Consider the following 20,053-nt stretch of genomic DNA (forward strand, 5'->3'; position numbering starts at 1 on the left):
CTTTATAGTTTTTGTGGTGGGACAAAGCTGTAAGATCCTTGTCTCCTCCCAATGTATAGGGAAACATGAAACCAGCAACAAGATTAAAAAAATTACCATCATTGTAAAAGCACACATGATCAGCTTATGACTCCTGAGATTGCTAGTGCTTTAAGTTCTTTCAGTGTTATGGTTTTATTGTTGTTGTGGGTTAGTGTGACCTAAGAAGGCACATGCAGTCTCTGGAGTACACTTTGGTTTTGGGTAATTTGCCACTATGGGCTTCACTGGCCCTTGCTTTGCTCACTCACATATAGTTTTAATTTTTCAGGAATGCATCTGTGTGCTTTCTAATGTGAATTCCTGAAAGCAGGTACAAAAATGGGCTGATGCACTTACTCAAAAGTGCTTTTATCTTGTCTAACACCTAAAAAAAAAATTAAGCCCTGTGGAAAAAGGCACACACCTTTAGAGGTAGCAAATGTGCTACCCTTCAGTGCAAAATCTACAATATATTTATTGAATTGTGGAAGATATGTGAGCTGCCAGGCACCAGGTCAAAGAGGAGTGGTGTTAATAGTGTTTACTGAAGCCTCTTTATCTTTTTGTCTGTTTTTTAAGAGTAATTTGAGTTTTGTGTGGAGAAGCTCTATATGCACCAAAACCACTTTTGAGGTCGTGGTTGCAATCATCTATGATTAGCAGCTTCTACCAGGATGGAGAATTTCAGTATTCATTGAAGAAATAAATAGCTCAAACTAAAAATGACTGAGCAGAACAGGACAAACTAGCAGGAAAAAAATTGCAAGAGGAGAAAAGCTGGGTGAAGGAAAAGAGAATGAGAAGAAAATGAGGAGCAACTGAAGAGAGAAGCCCTTCTCTGGGCTCCCTGTTCCACCTAATCTCAGTCTGTTAGTCTATTAGTCTCAGTTTAGTTCTACCAGAAGCCACAGGCAGTCTTTGCCCACATCAATTTTCTTGCAGCCCTGCTGGGCTAAGGTAAGCTGCTCAGTTGCAGCCTGTTTGGTGGCACTGTGTCCTTGTGGAGGCAGGCGTGTAACCTTGGCCAGAAGAGCTCTTAGCATACCATCTGTGGTAGCAACAGTACAGCCTCTGACACTTTTTAAAAATATGGAATTCTTTTCCGTTCCTTGAGCAGATTTACAGCTTTTCCTTCTCCTTAACGCGACTTTCTTACACAGCTGTCTTGCTGACAGTGCTTGGATTCATGGATAGCGAGGTTGCTGTCAGACAACCCTTACAGAAAACTCTATTCCCCAACTCTAACAGAATGGCTACTTATATATCTGCTGTGGGAGAAGACATTCTGTAGTCTCTGAGCAGATGGGACTTCTGAAGAGGATTTAAACTTAGTTTGGAGCTCAACAAAATTGCTGCTCAGGTCTTTGCCATTTTTTTTTTGGCTGTGTGCCCTTGCTGTGATTTGCTTCAGTTGTACATAATTTTCTAATTTCTGCCATGATCCTTGCTGGCACTCTGCATGTATTTTGCTTCAGTTTCCTGCTGCCTTGGTTTTCCTATTAGGTTTTCCTTGGCACTTTGCCCTAACCACTAGGTCTAACTGTTTTGCTATCTAAAACTTATCACTTGTTGAAGAAGGGGAAAGGAGATTCCTTAGTTTGTTGTTTTCCATACTGCATGCTTGAGTCAGTACCAGTTCCAAGACTGGCCCCAATGCATAATTAAATACTTTAAAAACCAGAAATAATAGCTTTTTGATGCTAGCCCAAAATTTCATGTTATTTGTGCTAATGGTGCACTCGTGGTCCTCAAGAGGGCTGAAACGTGTAGATCACCTAAGATCTGAAAACCTTAGGAGGCTTCCAGAAATATTTGCTTTTGTGCCTGAGTGCATCACGAGCACAAATAATATAATCCTTAAAACATCAGTGTAGGGGAGATGAGTTCTCTATTGCTATTGTCAAGGAACTGGTAGGAAACAAGTTCAAAGGGATTAAATTGTTTGGCCATGGTCAAACCAGATGCCTTTTGTAAAAGTGGGGGAGAACTGACTCATGATTCCTAGATGCTTGAATTCTAGTGAGGGTTCAGACACTGTAGTGTTGGAGTACCTAACTTAGGTTGTAAATCCTGTTTCAGTAATTTAACAAAAGGGCTACCTGATGCCACACTGTTTTCAATGAGGTACTGGTCATTTCTGACCTTTTGCTGTCCCAGCATTAAGCCTCATAATGAACAGAACTGGGAAACAGCTAAAGTTTAGCAAAATTTGTGGAGTTTATAGAGCTTTGAAAGAAAAAAATATAGCATGCTATTACACAATCTGAAAACTTGAAATTCAGGAGAAAACTGTTGGAGAAGCATAACAAAGTTTATTATTTCAAAGGAAGCTTAGCCAACATTACAGGAAAACAAAAACCTGCCTGAGTTTCCTAGAGGAGTGTATTATGGAAGAACAACTGCTCCCTGGATAACAGTCAAGACTATGACTTAAGAAGATAATATGCAGCTGCAGATTCTCATATCTTAAGACAGACCATTACCTTTGAAACACAGAGAACTGTGGGATACAAATCAGTTATTAACAAAACATGGCAAATTAACAGGGAAGGAGTGCTTTCTCTTCTCCCATAATGAGAGAATCTACCACTGAGAATTAAATTGGTGATTAAAAACCTCCTACACATGAACAGCCTGGTTTTAAATCCAAGACAATAGATTGCAGGCAACACTTTGGATCTGAACATGCTTTTATTAAATGCTTTGTCATATAAATAACACTTGCAGAATTAAATGCTTGACCTATAGCTCTTTGTGTTTTCTGTCTTCTTGATGATATTGCTAGTCTGTAATATAATCAACTATCCATCAGGGTCCAGTCTTTTCCAGCTTCACCCTGTCTAACTGTGGACCTATGAAAGCACATGCAGGCATGCACATGCACCCTCTCAGGCTGGTAAGAACCCAGATTGAAGGTAGGCTGGAGAATCTTGCAGTAAAACCTTTGCTTTTTCCTTCCTGGCTTTCATATTTCAAAGGAAAGAAAAAGAAAGGCTTGAAAGTATATTTGTTTCTGTTAGCATAGGTAAAGGCAGAGCCAGGGCACTTCAGCCTGCATGTTTGCTGAAGCCAAACATGGTAGGGAACAATAAGCTGCTCTGTGGTGCTCCTTGCTTTGCACACTGAGCAGAAACTTGGCACAAAGAAGAGTCTGACCTATGAATCTGACAGTAATAACTGTGTGGCTGTTTAGTTTCTTGCCATTAGGTTGATATTGAAAGTTGGCAGCATGGAGACAGGGACATTTTCAGTCCATTCATGCATTTTTCAGTCCTCTTCTTAGCCTGTATACTTACATTACAGTTTAAAAAAAGTTAATTTTGATTAATTCCTGTTTTCTTTTAATCTCTTGTGAGTGCCAGTACACATAAGCTGTGCTTGTGATTTCAAACATGAAGAAAAAAAATACATACAGATGACAAATTATGTATCCTCAGTTTACCCTATGATGTTTTTGCCAGTGATTTTCCTAAGAAACAGGCACACTAATGTTACATATCAGTAGCTTCTGTGGGCAAACAAGGACATAGGTAAAAACATCTATGTTGCAGTTGCATTAACCATGAAGATTCCTTTTTTTTTTCTTTTTTCCCACTCTTTTAGACCTTCTGGCTTCTTTTCCCAGAACAGAAAGAAGAGTGCTGGTTGGATTTTTATGTTTCCCATTGCTTTTCTTTTTAGCTTACTCTTTGTAGCTGTCGTGTTTTGAGTTTTTCCATGTACATCAGTACTTCCTGCTGTTAATTTCATTTTTTAAATGAACCAATAGTTCTTTGTGTAAAATGAAATGAGGATGCTGCATGTGGTTAGACTTTTCAAAGGGAGCAGAGATTCCTGTTTAATATTAGATGTTACAATGTTTTTATACTCTGTTATGTAGATACTTCTTTTGAGTTTGCCAAAAGAAACTACGATAGTGTTTCCTGAGATGCTGCAAATAATTCAATTGTCCCACCATTTGTTACCTTTTTTGTGGCACATCTGAAAGCATGCCACACAATTGCTTAGACTACTTCTGCTTTCACTAGACTGACTTGTTTGGAAAGAGAATAGGTTTTGAAAGTGTCCTTGCAGTCCTTGCTTTTATGATTCAACAAAAATAACTTTTTTTACAGCTGTTCTTCTTTCAAAGATGTTCATGGAGAAGTCAGCAAAGGTTCTGGACTGCTGTGGTGTCCCAGTCAAGCCTATGTTCAGCATGTTTTAGCTATGAATTTAGCTTTTGACCTGAAACATGTAGTATCTCACTCTGTGATTGTGAAGTTCTTGGAACAGTATCTCCAGGATACCTTGAGCTCTGCTCCATCTTGATTTATGTGCACCTAATTTCTCTGATCTTAGATTACAGACTTCTTTGTTCAGAGAATGTCATCTTGTTCTGAACATACTTGGAGCCTGACGATTAATGTGCAGACTAGATCTGCTTGATCTTTAACACTTTCAGTAAATTATAACAAGCAGAAGTTGAGCAGAAACTGTGCTTTCTCTTCTACATTATATTAATCAGGAGATTTTTAATGCTAACAGTATTGTCATCTGTGTTCATTGGAACTGCTTCAGTTATGGCTCTTAGTTGTGAACTTAGTGCTGCTTTCAAAGATAAGCAAGGAGTTTCCTTTATGTAATTTTTTCATTACAATGATCTATGTATGTAATTTTAAGGAGCATTTAAATTATACTAAAATTTAGTGGAATTTTGGCACCTATCCACTATAGAAGCCTAGAAAAATTTAAATATGGAAGAATAAACCAAGTGCACAAATTTATAACCTAATGACATTCTCATGCTCTTCATTTTACCCAGCGTTTATGATTTAGTAATTTGCTTCTATTTGCATTTTCAAAGGAAGCCTGTTTACGTTGACCATACTATAATGTTTAACCATGAAGACTTTATGGGTATTTGTTTCTTTGTTTTGTGGCATGAAGTATGTACATGTACTTCTGCCTCTCTTAAGATATTTTCAAACAGTCCATCAATTCCATTAACTTTATTTTCTTAAACCTCTCCTTCAGGCTGTTAATAACTAACTTTCTGGTTTTTTAATCACTTTTCTGAAAGCTGTGTGCCCTGGTCATATCCTTGGTTTGGTCCCCTTGTGAGGATTTGGAACTTAATTACTGTATGTTATGGTCACTGCCAACAGCTTAGTCAATTGCTTCCTGAAACAATTCAGTGCCAAGTCAAGTATCAACTCATAAATTCTTGTGCACATGTAAAATAGCAAGACAAATTTTTCCATATTTTGTTCTCCTGAGATGTCGCTTACGCAATATTTGTGCTGTTGAAATTACACATCATTATTGTACAAGTAGACTGTGTCGCCTTCCACTATTACTAGCCAAAATCCTGAGCTTCATTTCATCCCTCTCAATCCAGAAAAAAGCCTTCCTGCTGGCCACAGTTAGGTAGCTGAGTTTGCCCTACTCCATTTTTATGGCATGTGGATGAAACTGGAATGTACTGATCCCTGGCAAACTTGAGTGAGTCCAGGACAACCTTTGATATCTCTACAATCTTTAGCAGAGGAATTCTAAAGCTGCTTTAATTTGCCTTAGAGATATAGATTTATCCCTGAGACCCTGTTTATGGAATCAAAAGAGTGTTTCAGCTACACTCTTTCTCAGCAGAGACAGAAATATCACAAAACCCAGTCTGCTCAAAATTTCCAGACTGACATGTTTTAGGTGCCCCTCTGATTTAAAGCATCATGATAGAGTATTCCTGTATTAGTATTTTGATGTATAGTCTGTATGCATTGAAATAAGTGTTGGGAAGATGTGAGAGCAATGACAAATCTCGCATCCTTGAGAGATTTGTTGAGAGGTGCCTTTTATCCTCTAATATTATTAGACTAAGTGAACTTTTGTGGAGCTTGTAACAGCTGGTTACACCACTAGCAAGGAATTGCTGTATATCCTAGTTCTGAGCAAGGAACAAAGGTTACTAGAAGATTAATTTACACATGATGCAGCATGCACTGAAGAAAGACGCTTTTGTAATAATTAGCTTCTCAGTCAAGAGTGTAGAGAGTGGAAAAAATGCAATGGTTGATTGTGCCAGCTGCACAGTTTCAAGCAGGCCCACTGATGATTGTGTCCCAGTCAGATGTTCCAATCGATCTAAAGAAGAATTATTTAAAAATTATGGTCTTCTACTGTGCATAGAGTACAAACAGGAGCCTGTTAAACAGAATAATCCCCCACATCACAAGCTCTTGCAATATGTGTTATGGTTGCCAATTAAGTTGAGGTAGGACCTACACCCAGGCTGGGCAGGTGTTTCTTGTTGTCTCTTGCTGCCTGAGCTGCCAATGGTTTTATCAGGCCCCTGTAGAACCTGGTTCTGGTGCCAGGGGGGTCAGGAGGATTTTTGCTGTTGGCACATTTCCTTTTGACTCCTATGGAGCATGACTTTGGCACTCTATTCCAAACTGCCTGACTTATCCAGTGGAAACACAGCACATTGAGCAGCAAATTAGAATTTCAGTAATTTAGCAGTAAGTATTCATAAAGAAAGGTGTTATAACATATGAGCTGCTTTTTTTCCAGACTGTGCAGGTTCATAGCAAATTTGCAACATTAGGATCATACAAGAGTGCAGAAATGCTGGTGCAGAGTTCTTCTTCTCCCTGTACCATTAATCAGATACCTCATCACAGATGAGGTATCCTGATTTATTTCAGGATGTGTTTTCCTGTAAGGAATTAGCCTATGTTGTTTTTGGTCTGACATTTGGGTGACACATGCATACCAGTAGGTCACAGTAAGGGACAGAGCTACTAGCAACTTTCCTGACATTTTAAGGGTTGGGCAAGCTTAGTTGAAAGTAAGCTTAGGTGAAACATGGTCATCCAAACAAGTGGATAACTGAGGGGTTTTGAGAAAGAGGCATCACTCAGGAGTCAGTCACGAGATGCTGAGTTGGTGGTCGCAGGCAATTCATGGTTGTGCTCAGAGAGCCTTCAGGAGTGCAAAAGAACAAGAGGCAAGGGACACAGGCTGCAACAGGAGACATTCTGATTAGGTAGGAGAAATAAATTATGGGGAGGTCAAGCACAGAATGGGTTATCTAGAGAGGTTGTGAGACTTCTGTCGTTGGAGATACGCAAAACTTAGTTGGACAAGGACCTGAAAAACCTGATCTGACTTTGAATTAGTAGCTAACTTTGAAGTTGGTGCTGCTGTGAAAGAGTTGAACTTCAGAGGTGACTTCCAACATAAATTATCCTGTCATTATATATTGTATCTGTGAGCTGGGAATGAAGAAAGGTCATCAACGGAGCTTAAAAGATCATTTTTGCTCTCAGTGAGCTTTAGACCCTGCAGAATTCCACAGAGCAGTCAGTGCCCCAGACAGGGGAAAAATGTACATTTTTGCAACTGTGATTTTTATTGAGACACTGGTTTCCAGAACTGATGAATGTGATAGGTCATATATATTGACTCTGATTCCTGCCAGAATCTGTCATCCCAGGACTCCAATTTTGTGAAAAAATCTACCATCAAGCCTTTTCATATTGACAAAGAAGGTATTTCTGTGGTAAAGAAAGGAATGGATTTAAGTTGACTCCAATTTTGTGAAAAAATCTACCATCAAGCCTTTTCATATTGACAAAGGTATTTCTGTAAAGAAAGGAATGGATTTAAGTTATAGGGTTTTAATTTGATAAATGTTTATTGATTTTGAAGCCAGAATCTCTGGTCCTTAGAAAGTTTAGAGGAAGTCTTGTTTTGAGACAGGCCCCTTTTTAATGTCTGTCAACTTTTCCTAAATAAGGATTGGGTTCAGTAGCCTTTTGCTTGAGAGGGGTCTGGGTGAAAATTGAGAAATTTCTCAGAATTTGTTCCATACAGAATAATCTTTCCAGGGGGTTTGCTCTGCTACCTGGAATGATTTCTTAATCTTCACTGTGTAGGAGAGTTTATCCAGCTGTTCACTTCAGAGCAAATCAACTTTATCAGCACTTTATTATTATTTGCCTTCATGAGTTTTCCGTTTATCTGATTTTAAAGTAGCTGCTACTACAATTCTTTGCTTTACAGCTGTAATGTTAAAAGGCCCAAAATTATGGTTTTTTTCATCCAAGAGAAAAGTGGATTTTTTGAGTGCTAAGGATTTTCTGATAGCTCTCTGATTATTTTGTAATAATATACTGTCTGGCATGTCAAGCCAGTCACGATAATCAGTAACAGCACAGCTGACTCATTTTGGCTGTGTAGAGCCATCATAACTGCAAAGTATCCAAACATTACCTGACAAGGTGAGCAGAGCCTTTCCTGCCACACTGACATGTGTGGCTGCTTTGTACTCTGAGTGAAAACCACACAATGGGAAGCTACCAATGCACTGTAACTGATTGTTTAAAAAGCCCTGCATGGTTATGTTCATATCAGGGGCTGGCATCCCTTGTGAGTGAGCATTTTTCAAACAGCTGTCTCAAATAAATGTAAAAAGGTTACCAAAATACAGAACATTATTAGCCTCCATGATTATTCCTAGTTGTGAGATACAGAGGCATGGATATGATGTTGTCCGTGAGCATTATATCATAGTGACAGTTCCAAGATTTGTGAAAGCACTGTGATCTTTCCTCTGTGCACATCTGATTCCCATAAATATTAACAAGAGTTATAGGCCATGTTTTTTGTGGTCTGTGCTCTCAAGAGTTCAGATTTTGTAATGTTTTTGGACTTGTTGCCATCTTTTTTTGAAAACTGTTGTCTGATGTTTGTGTCTGATGTTACATTACTAATAAAAAAGAACACACAAAAGTCAGAGCAGCTCCAGAGAGTAACAAATATACAGGATAAAACATGATTTAAAAAACCCCCACTCTTTACTACAAACACCTACTACTTCCTTGCACCACTTTCTGAATGACTTTTCCATGTACTTACCCAGCCCTGCTTTGAGCTACATTTTCTTTGCTTTGTAGAAGAAATAATTTGACTTCCATTTATTTAAGTGCATAACCAAATGCGTTTAATTATTTGAGTGTGTGTGCATGGTCTTACAGAGTTAAATGATACATTGGCCTGCTGTTTGGAAATATCATGGTATTAATTACTATTTTCCATTAGGTTGCCTTTCTAATTTCAGTTTGTAAATCACTAATGACAGAACATTTTCTGTGAAGAGCTAATTGTGAATATTACCTTGAGTCAGGACATGGGAACGTAACAAATACACTGCAGTGCATCCAGTGTGCTGTTGTTAGCAGTACCAGTCAGGGGTGCTATGTAGAAAGAACACATGAGCCTGACCACTTTTGTTGTACTCCCCAGCCATCTACTGTCATGGGGCTAGGATTGCTCTATACCTGTTTTCTTTAGTGTTTATGACAGCAAGTTTGCAACCTGCTGTGTGAAAAGTTTATCACTAATCCACTGTAATTATGGCCATCTTTAGCATTTTAAACACATATCAGAAATTAATTCTATTTTGGGTGTTAGTAACCCAGTACAAAATGATGGATCCTGTTCCAAGGACCCTGCTGTGGAATTTAAATCACATATCAGAAATTAATTCTATTTTGGGTGTTAGTAACCCAGTACAAAATGATGATGTTCCAAGGACCCCGCTGTGGAATTTAAACGTCCTTGAGCAGACCCTCAAAGTTACAGAAACTTTTAGACCAGAAAGTGCTGATTGCCTATTTTTCAGTTCCTTTAGTGATGTTGATTACTAAACCTGAACCTAGTCTGGGGGTTTCAACATTACTTTTACATATATATGTACTGCACCGACTAATTCTAGAGCTCTTAACATTTTATAGCATTACACAGAGGTTTTGATGTCACTTTTCTAGGTAATGCAGCCTTATCATAGGGAAATCTGATGAACCTGCTGCTTAAGATAGGACAATCTGTTTCTGGATAAACTGGGGTCATTGCTTGAACAATTTGAGGTGCTTGTTCATTTTCCTATTTCTGGGGTTCAGCATTTTACTTTCAGATCTGTTTAGAGAAAATGTGCTGTTGTCAGAACACAGACAGATGTCAGATTAGACTTCACCTCTGAGGGAATGTTAACATGCTGAATGCCACAGCAGCTTTAGCCAAGACCTGTCTGTTGACACAGGCAAAGCCATGGTCCCTGGACGCCTGGGGATTGTCCTCAGTGCTGTAGTTTCAGCCACCAAGGGACAAGCTGGCCTTGACATGTCCAGCCAAGAGAGTCCTCGTAGCTCTGAGGACACTGCCATCCCCCCTGCAGTCACCACAACCAATTTCTCTTTCACATTTCCCTCTTAACATCAGGATTTTTGTTCGGGTTGTGGGACTCCGTGATCTCCCTCTAGCGGGGAGCTGGTGCGAACGCCAGGCTCTTCTGGAGAGAAGACCTCGGAGACCGAGATCTCATTATTTGATCCTCTGGCTTTAAAATCCAAAGGCAAACCAAATGTGTAACAAAGCTTTTCATTCGTGATAAAATGCACACAACCAAGTAAATCCATGGGCTTAGTTCTTACAGGGAGCATTTGTATATCTAGAAGTTGTGTAGCTGTGGGCTACTTTCTTCCTCCCTCTCTCCCTTCCCTTTCCAAATGTCACTGTTTTCCAACACTTTTCTCTTCCCCCTCATCTCCCTCCCTTCTTTCTTCCCTTTCCAACTTCTTCCTAGTCTGCCTTCCAGCTCTTTTCTCAAACTCGACTTCCCATATTATGCTGTGACACTTCACCACAACAGATTTTGTGTTAACTATCCAGTGTCTACTGCCTCCCATATATTCCTGCATTGGCTCCTTTGCTCTTTACCATCTCTTTCTTTCAACCTCACCCCTAAGGTGATCCTCAAGCCACTTTTCTTTGCTTGATTTTCTCTGTGTTTAACCTTTTCCAAAATCACTTCTACTCTTACTAGTGACATTTGAATGATTTGTCTTGGGAGGTAGTGTGTGAGACAAGTGGCATTGTGATAGTACAGTCAGTCAGTCTAATGTGTGTTTGGACAGCCTATGTCCATAATAATTCTCCTACCTTGGGAGAGAGCTGGCTGGCTGAGGAGCAGTGTTGGTGGATTTCATTAGCTGATATTATTTCAGTATTCAGATTGAGAGAGTTGTTAAATCATCATTAGTATAGTATATAATTCACACCTTTGGTGTAGATTTTTGTAACTGGCTGTACATCACTTTATCTGCAACATTATCTGGTTTTTTTTCTTGGTGTTCCTGATATTTACAATATGTATTATAAATAGTAAATCCACTTATCCCTGCATGCGCACACACAACATGCTGAGGCTTTTTTAATTGATGTTAATTGCTGGTGTTTTTAATTACAAGGCATATTTCTCTATTGTTATGTTTGCACTGCTTTGTTTTAGCTTCATCTAATGCACTGGAACTCCACACTGTACAGCAGCATTGATGAGGCAGTAGGGAAGAAGCACGGCATAGCTATTATTGCTTTATTTGTGCAGGTAAGTCTCCTGTCTTACACTTGTTCTGATGCACTCTCATTTGTCTGAGGATAATGAGGTCCTTTCCATGTTATTTAATTTTTAATGATTTCATGAAAGAAAACAATGTATGACTGCCGGTATTCTGTTTGCAAGATATTTTTCAGTCATGTCTTCTATATGTGTGCTAAGCAATCACTTCTTGTTTAAACAGGATATTGGAAGTATGTTAGTTAAAGAAGGGATAATACATAGTTAGGCACCTTTCTGGGACTCTGGCTATAAGCAGACATCTAATCTTCATTCCTCTGAGAGCAGAATGAGGCTGTCAGGAGGAACAAGTGCCTCACTATCTCTGTCACGTATTTCTATTAATTCCTGGCTGGGTCTGCTGTTCAGGGGTTGAGGATATAGACAGAGGAGAGGAGGAAAGATTAAAGAAAAGGCCTACAAAGCCATTGGCACTGCTGAAAACTGGTATTAGAATTGTGCTTTCCTGAGCACGGGGACAAGTGTGTTTCTTCACACAGGACAAATGTGAGGTAGAGTCGTACCACTTCTTCAGAGACTGAGAGTGTTAACAAGAATTTCCAGAGACCCTCAGAAAAGCCTGCAATGAGGAGGCTTAAAGCTTCCTGGGGACAAGGTGGAATGAATTCTAGGAAATTAGCACTATAATCTAATTGCTGTCGAAGGTTTTTCAAGGTCTGCACCTTATAAAGATTTTTAGTTTTAATCCTCAAACACCAGATTCTCATCTTCCTCATGAGAAATGGCAAACTGTTTTATTTAAATGGGTTTGGAGGAAGAGGTTTAAAGTTCATCCTTAGATCAAATGGATTTTCTTGCACAGTGATATTATTAATTTGTCGTATTTCATAACGAGTTTATGAGTGCCTTTGAGCTTTACATCTGAATTTAAAGGTACATTGGTTAGTGCCTCAACACTCAGATAGAACTGCTAAAAATGGAAGTTAGAAAGTCTTCATCTTTGTGTCCTAGAGGGCTGTGTGATAATTGCTTATGTAAGTCACCTTCTCATTCCAGCAGAGGTAACCTTCAAATCAGTTAGAAAGTTATATATAAGGTCTTAAATAAATTTGAAACTTCAATGATACATTTTCCATTTCTGGTCTGTCATCCACATCTAAACCACAGAGTTTGTAAGCATTCCAAAAAGGCTTCTTCATTAGCCAAGAGAGGCATAATTACCACTGACCAAGGAAAAATAATGTTTAAGCTGTTTATTAAAGAAACGGGGAGAGGAAATTTGGTGACTATTTTTTTCTTGGTAAAGGCATGGAAAAATATTTTTTTTACCATAGTTCTCAAAATACATTATTTTAAGGTCAATGAAAATATTTTCACTGATTTAAGTGACAGCCCTTGGGGATTTATTTAGAAGCAGCATCTTTGAAGTGACTTCAATATCTTTTACGCACTTTGAAATGTTTGAAATTGAAATTCTGTTGAAACAAAAGAAAATGCTCTTAAATTCCTAGAAGTAACAAAGTACCTTTTGTTGACATTCAGTTGTTTCCTTCCAATGGCTACTGTGTCATTCTATTCCAAGAGAAACAAAAAGCAAACAGACTTTTGAGGGTCTAGCTCTCCCATTCTCACTCATGCTGGTTTATTTCCTCACCTTGTATTTGTACACGTTGGCAAAGAAAGCAAGTGGAAGGCCATTCTGCCTCTTCTGATTTTGTTCTGAAAGTAAAGCTAGGATCCTGGAATGGGTGAATTGAGTCAGAAGCAGCTGAGTTCAGTGTGCAGAGTGAGCAGCGTCCATATAAAATTAGAATCTCTCATCTCAGTGTCTTTCTCTAGAGCCCCATCTCCTGTTCCTCACAGGCGTTCAGCAGAGGCAGTGCTGCAGCCTGCTGGAGCCTGGCTTCCACTGGCACCATCCCAGAGATGCTGTGGGAGAGGGAATCTGCTGTTCTGTGCTCTGCAGGCTCAAAAAAACTCCCCTGAGCTTCAGAGATAACTTGGGCCAGATTTGCAATGCTATGGGAACAAATTCAAAATTTTTCTGTTATGCTTGTTCACTCTGTTCCTTTCTGTTTACTTTTCTGGCAAAAGCCAGTAAGGACAAACTGTATGCTTGGCATCTATATGCCACAATACTGCATGAACTTGACTCCACATAGAACAGGTGCTGCATAACAGGGTTAATAAAAACCTGCCAGATGTAATTTTGACTCTTCCTCTTGTTCTGTGAGTTTGTCTCTGCTTTAAAGTTATTTAAGCCCTGTTTACTTTTGGCTGGTGGTTTTATAATGATTTAATTTTTTGGAGTTGTCATGTATCAGTGTATTTGATTAACAGAAGGTTATGTAGCTAAACTAAAAACAGCTATAGTACTTACTGTTCTGGTTGACCTGTGTTTTGCCTCACAGTTTCTGAAATACCAAGATACTGAAATTCACCTTTGCTTGCTGCATTTCAGATAGGAAAAGAGCATGTGGGCCTAAAGGCTGTAACTGAAATTCTTCAGGACATCCAGTACAAGGTAAGGCATTGTCTGAAGAAATGCTTCCTTTAATGACCAGAGAGAGAGTAAGCAAAGGGTCTGTAGGGAGTCAAGAGAAAGATTTCAGATGTGTCTGTAGTAAAACCTCATATAAAAGCCATCATTTGGTGGCCAGCATGAAAACCTCAGCATTTTATTCTGATAATATTATTCAGCTAATATATATTTTTTATACTTCTTTCCTTTTCTGGTGGCCAGAAAGTTTGATCTATACCAGTAACTGCTTGCAAGTCCTACCTTTCCAGTGATTTCCATGGAGTCAGTGTGAGTGCAAGCACTGCAACATGTTTAGTGAACACCAGCAGCCATGTCTCCAAACTTACCTGGTTTTAGTTTGTAGAGGAAAAGAACAGATGAAGTGAGCACCCATATTAACTTGCAGGGAAATCAGCAAAAACACAATGCCAACTTGTCAAGTGCATTATGTCTGGGGATTGTGGAGGACAGGTTGTAATCCTCGCAGGACTAAGAAGATTTGAGTGCTCTCTAAAATGTTGACACTATCTTAAATGACCTTGGGCAAGTTACTTTCAACTCTTTACTTCATGATCTGTAACATAGAAATAATCATACATTCCTTTGATTTTAAAAGGATTTTGAGATGTATTGATGACACATATTTTTATTGGTCTGAAGAGATTACCATTCACTTCAGCAGATGCTGAAGTGCAGAAAAATAAGAAAGGAATTGAAATCTTTTACTCAAATCCTATATGTTAAACTTCAGGCATGATTTTTAATATTATAAACTCTTTCTTTATGAAAGTGTCAGAGAAAACAATAGTGTATTGAACTCTAATTTCATTACTGAGACAATATCCGAGCAGGGGAAGGTCATGAGAGGCCTCACCATTTTGTGACTGTGTTATAATGGTGCCTTTCAAAGGGTCAGCATCAAACACACTTTGGCATACATAACATTTTCTTGTATTAAATATGTGGGACCAGCATTATTTTATTAAGTGTTATCCATATCAGTTACATAAGCTCACTTTGGCCCTTGTTTTTTTAACTCTTTTTGTATGAAACCCGTGAATTTCATATAGAGAATTTCAAGGCTGGGACCTTAAAGAAGTCCACGTGCTAAAGGCAGAAAGTTAACAGATTTATGGGATAAGCTTAAATTAAAGAAAAAATAGGATAAAAATCTATCTGTTTGTGTAGCTGCAAGGAGAAATGCAATGATGATTAAATGGGTGCTCTTTGTGAGGTTGCTTTCCACAGGAATTCAAGTCTTAATGGTAAAAGAACACAGAATGTGTTTTACCTCGGCATTCATCAGCATTTTAATTAGAAGCTAGAGATGAGATTGACTTGTATTCCTTTTTTCAGGGAAAGTCCAAAACAATACCCTGTTTTAATCCCAACTCTTTATTGCCAGGTAGGTGCCTTTGCTTACTTTTGCACTTTTTTACTTTTCGTGTGTGGATTAGTAGCTGATTGCAAGGGCTGAGACAATCCTAATCTAAAGCCTAGCCTAAACTGCAAGCCTGAGTGATCCCATAGGGTGGTAATGCATTTTTGTAATGCCCATCCTAACAGGGATACTGGTGAATTCCCATTGGAATTTACTGTAAATCTGCACCTTTGTTATGTGAGTGGGATGTGATTCTCTATCTGTGCACTGCTGACAACACTATGGCTAGCTTTGTTGAGGATTTACCCACCCATCCAGAGAGACAGCTGTGCATATTCCTTTCTCTACTTGGGCATAAAATAGGAAGTGTAAGGCTACCCACTTAAGAAGGTAATTTTTTTGGCAGAATCAGAAGACAATTCCATTATGCAATGACAGTTGTATAGCAAAAAATGAGAAGGGACAAAGGGAGGCAAATTCAAACTTACTAAAAGCTAAAAATTAGAGAGTAACAATAAGAAATGTGACATTAAAAAAACCCAAACATTTCTAAAGAGAAATGTTTCTGCAAGGAATTCATTTGAGCTAAACTTTGTCATAGTGGCAAGATGAATCTTGAATTTTTCAAAGTAGCCCAGGTCTACATTAAACTATATTAATTATATCAAAAGAATATTGTTTAGGTTGCAAAGTCAAGTCTCAACAATTAGGAATTGCAAGAATTAAGGCAGCCTGTGCCTCTCATGCATATCCATTGTGAAACATCACCCGATTGCATGACCATAAGCTGTTTTTTACAGGACCCTTGCCTCACAGTTCCTGCTTGATGCTGATCAAGTCACAAAAAATTAAAATGCTCACAGGTCATCTCTAACTATGTGTTCCTCATTTTCCAGGTGCCCGACTTGAGATCATGGGGTCTGATTTGCAGAAGTGCTGAGTGCTTACACCTCCAAGAGAAGTCAATGGGAGCAGTGCTCTGACTGTATTATGTGCTATAGAAAGTTAAATACTCTGAGAAATCAGGTTCTAAGCATGTCATATTGAACACCTCAAATGAATAGATGCATTTGACCTCATCTTCTCTGCCTCAGTTCCCCAGCTGTAAATTGAGGGGATAATCTATCCTTCCTCACCAGTCAGGGGTATGGGAGGATAAATGAATTAATTTAAGCTCTCAGGCACTGGAGAAATGAGTGTATTAGAAATATGAAAAATGAGAAAATATTCTAACAAGCAAGATTTCAATAGCATAGGAAAAATAATTCCAAATTCCTCATATTGTACTGAGAATTCTAAATAATATTATGTACTTTTCAAAACAAAATAATCTGTCTTTGCAAGTAAATGATGAAAGATTCTTTAGAAAAGACACACATGATCATGTGACAGCACTGTACCACAATGCATGCACAGGATGGGCTGAATTAATTCTTGCAGTTCTTAACTTTTGAGTGTTTGATAATGCAACTTGCTGTCAATGGATTTGCTGTATCATTTCCTAGCTGAGAAAGAAAATTACACCTACAAAACAAAATCCATTTGCTGAAAGTCACGAGCTTCATTAGCAAGATTTAATTCTACTGATATTCCTCTGAGCTAGTAGTGAAATGATGGTGACGTGTTACTTCCACCAAGCAGGTTTATTTGTTTCCAGTATCCCATTCTGTCCTTGTCAAGCAAGTCACAACCTTACCCCTGGCTCTCCATGCCATGATAAACCACCCTTTGTCTCCAGTTTCTCTCTAGGTTTGTTTCTTGAGAAACACTCTTTTAGTTCTCTCTCCTTTTGTCAATACTTTTTAGGCTCTATGGCCTACAGCAGGAAAAGAAAGCCCTGTGTTGTCTCACTTATGAAGTGTAGTGTGATTGGAATCTATGAGAAATTAAAATTAAAATAATGAAAATCAAATGTGTTTTATGAGAGTTAAAAGTCTGCATGCACAAAATATTGCACAAATTTTTCAGCGACAACTGTTTATTCTAACAGTTATTCATCAACCTATTAATAAATATATAAACTTAAAGAATTATGTAATTATAAGATAAACCTTGATGTTTTTTCCCCTCTGAAATTCAACTCACTTTTCAAAGGTAGGAAGCACCAGTGCATCTCAAAAAATATGTCACCAGAATTGCAAAGTGAAAAGTTTTTCTTCAGCTGAATTTTCATTGATTTTTTTTTCTAAAACATGAAATAAAATTAATTCTTGAAACATATCCTAAATGTGGAAGTCAGTTAAAATTCAATCACCACAGACCCTCTGCCTTCAAAATACGTCTCTTTTTAGCTTTTGACATTAACAGGAATTACTTTATTCCTGTAACATTGCTTATTTGCCGTGTTAATTTCAAGTGCTGTGCACTTGTTATTTTTCACATCTACAGAATGGCATTTTCACATCTAAAATGCTCATCTGCAGGGGAACTTACTGTAATATAATGACCACAAGCTCATATACATTCATATGAGGAAGTAGTGGGCAGTGCTTGGCAGGTTATAAATTCACACCTTAGCTTCTGCTTACTAACTTCATCATGCGAGTGTGCCCACAGCTGTCATAAGCTGTCACTGAAAGACACCATTAACTTCCTAATAGTCATTAAAATTCCATGCTTCTTTTGATTTCAGATCCTCTTCTGCGTGACTACTGGGTGTATGAGGGCTCTCTAACCATTCCACCCTGCAGTGAAGGTGTCACCTGGATATTATTTCGCTATCCTTTGACTGTGTCCCAAGTGCAGGTAACAGCTGTGCTTAAATTGACCTTGGAATATGGTTATGAGCTAAAGGTTATAGCGTGCAAATGTATATATCAGAACGTTATGTCTGTTCTCCTTAAAGATCCCATTAGATCAGTACATGGCTTTTCAAGTAAAGGTCAAACCTTTTGAGTCACTGAAAGCAACGCAAAGGTCAGAGATGAAAAACCTTATCATTTATCATCTGCATTTAAAATAATTCTTATATTTAAGTCAACAAAAAAGAAAAAAGGAACTCAATGGGCAAAAGAAATTCAATTCTTTGTAATTGTAAGCTTTCAAATATCCCTGCTTTTTAATGTTAAAGGAAAAAAAAAAAGCACAGGGAGGCACTGCGTCCTGGAGAATGAAAAACGTTAATGTAGTACAGGTTGGTTAGATTGCACTGAACTGTATTTAATTTATCTGGCTCTTTTAAAATTCAGTTTTATAATAAATGCCAAATGGAAGCTACCTATTTAAATTTCATTTCACGCATATGTATTTTAAAATATTTGGATTTTTTTTCTTAAATTAAATCTGACAGTTCTGAGCCTTTCAAGGTACAATTTTTCAACTCTTTCTACAAATAATCCCAGTAAAAACAATGAAAACTCCTGATGAATATTCTCCTACAGTCAGTGAGTCCCAGCTGGAGGAATGTGCATTTAATTTAAGTAAACCCACCTAGAATCCCTGAAGCTGAATGCATTCATTTTTATTGCCTGCTCTGAAGCATGTGTAAAAAGTATAAAAGGTGATAAATTAAATTTTTTTCAGCTTTAATAATTTAAAATTTTAACACTATATTCTAACACAATATTTTAACGTCATTAACAATTTAAAATTGGCAGCATTTCTTGTTTTATGGAAACTGAATTCTAGGTCTATTCATAGGATATCTCCCAATAAGTTATTTGTCTGATAGCTGCAAATTAAATCCATCCCATCATGAATCTGTTATTTGTTTATGAAAAGCTAAGACTTGTGGCTGCTTATTACTGAGTAAATGCATTACTTACTACTGAGTAAACAGCATTCTGTTAGCATTATTAGATTCAAAATAACTTTTAAAGACAGTGCATTTTGTAACTTGTCAGTTAATTGTCTACATGGTATATTGATAAATAAGGGGACTTAATCAGATGTACAAAGTCCAGCTATTACAGCTGAGACATAGTAAGGTATTACAGCTATTATACTGAGACATAGTATGATATTGCTAATTGCAGATTTTGTAGTCTCTATTCCTTTTTAATCCAGTCAGTGCACAGAGGAGAGCCGAGTTTAAACCATCCACGTGTAGTGGGAGACAGCAAGAGGGTGAACAAAAGAGGAATTAAGAAGAGAAATACAACTTTAGTTAGCATTACCATGTACTAATTTACCACAAGAAAGCAGGATGTTGGAATGTTGTGTGAAGGGGATAAGACTCCTGAAAAGAATATTGTGCCTGGGGAAAAGAGTGGCTTGTAATGCCTGGGCCAAAGACTGAGATTCACAGCCATGGCCTTTGTTAGGTGAGGGGTAGCTGCTTTGTGTCCCTGCATTTCTTTGATAGGTGCAAACCCCATCCAAAAACATTGCACTGATGAAGGGCATGCAAGTCATGGAGGAGCTTTTAACTCCCACTCTCACTGTACATGGGTGAGAGGTGGCACAGGAGTCCAGTGATGGATTGGAGCAGACTCACGCCAGGATGATCCACTATTCTTGTCATAGATAAGCATCAATTAGAAAAACATTCCACCGTGATATTTATGATTGCAGCATTAAAGTTAAGGTTGTGCAGGAAAGATAATTATTAAGAACATGAAAGGCGTTTGCCAAGGGGCAAAAAAGGGACATAAAATAATTATGTTTCACCAGATGTTGCTTTCAGATGTCAATGAAAAATAAATATGTCAATAAAATAAATATGTCAATGAAAAATAAATGTGGGGTAGGTGAGAGGAGATGATTCTGGGATTCGTAAATTGAAAGGTATTGT

The 20,053-nt window shown here is 38.1% G+C and overlaps 1 protein-coding gene across 1 annotated transcript in view; it reads left to right on the forward strand.

Annotated features, from left to right (window-relative positions):
* Positions 1 to 20,053, forward strand: part of CA8 (carbonic anhydrase 8) — a 49,066-nt gene that overhangs the window by 10,552 nt on the left and 18,461 nt on the right. The window contains exons 4-7 of the mRNA XM_039703051.1: positions 11,354 to 11,449; positions 13,881 to 13,943; positions 15,297 to 15,345; positions 17,954 to 18,066. Coding sequence (XP_039558985.1) covers positions 11,354 to 11,449; positions 13,881 to 13,943; positions 15,297 to 15,345; positions 17,954 to 18,066 — 321 coding nt within the window. The remainder of the gene's footprint in view (positions 1 to 11,353; positions 11,450 to 13,880; positions 13,944 to 15,296; positions 15,346 to 17,953; positions 18,067 to 20,053) is intronic.

The sequence above is a fragment of the Passer montanus genome, unplaced genomic scaffold (assembly GCF_014805655.1).
Source record: "Passer montanus isolate IOZ18808 unplaced genomic scaffold, ASM1480565v1 scaffold16, whole genome shotgun sequence".
In the NCBI taxonomy this organism is placed as follows: domain Eukaryota; kingdom Metazoa; phylum Chordata; class Aves; order Passeriformes; family Passeridae; genus Passer; species Passer montanus.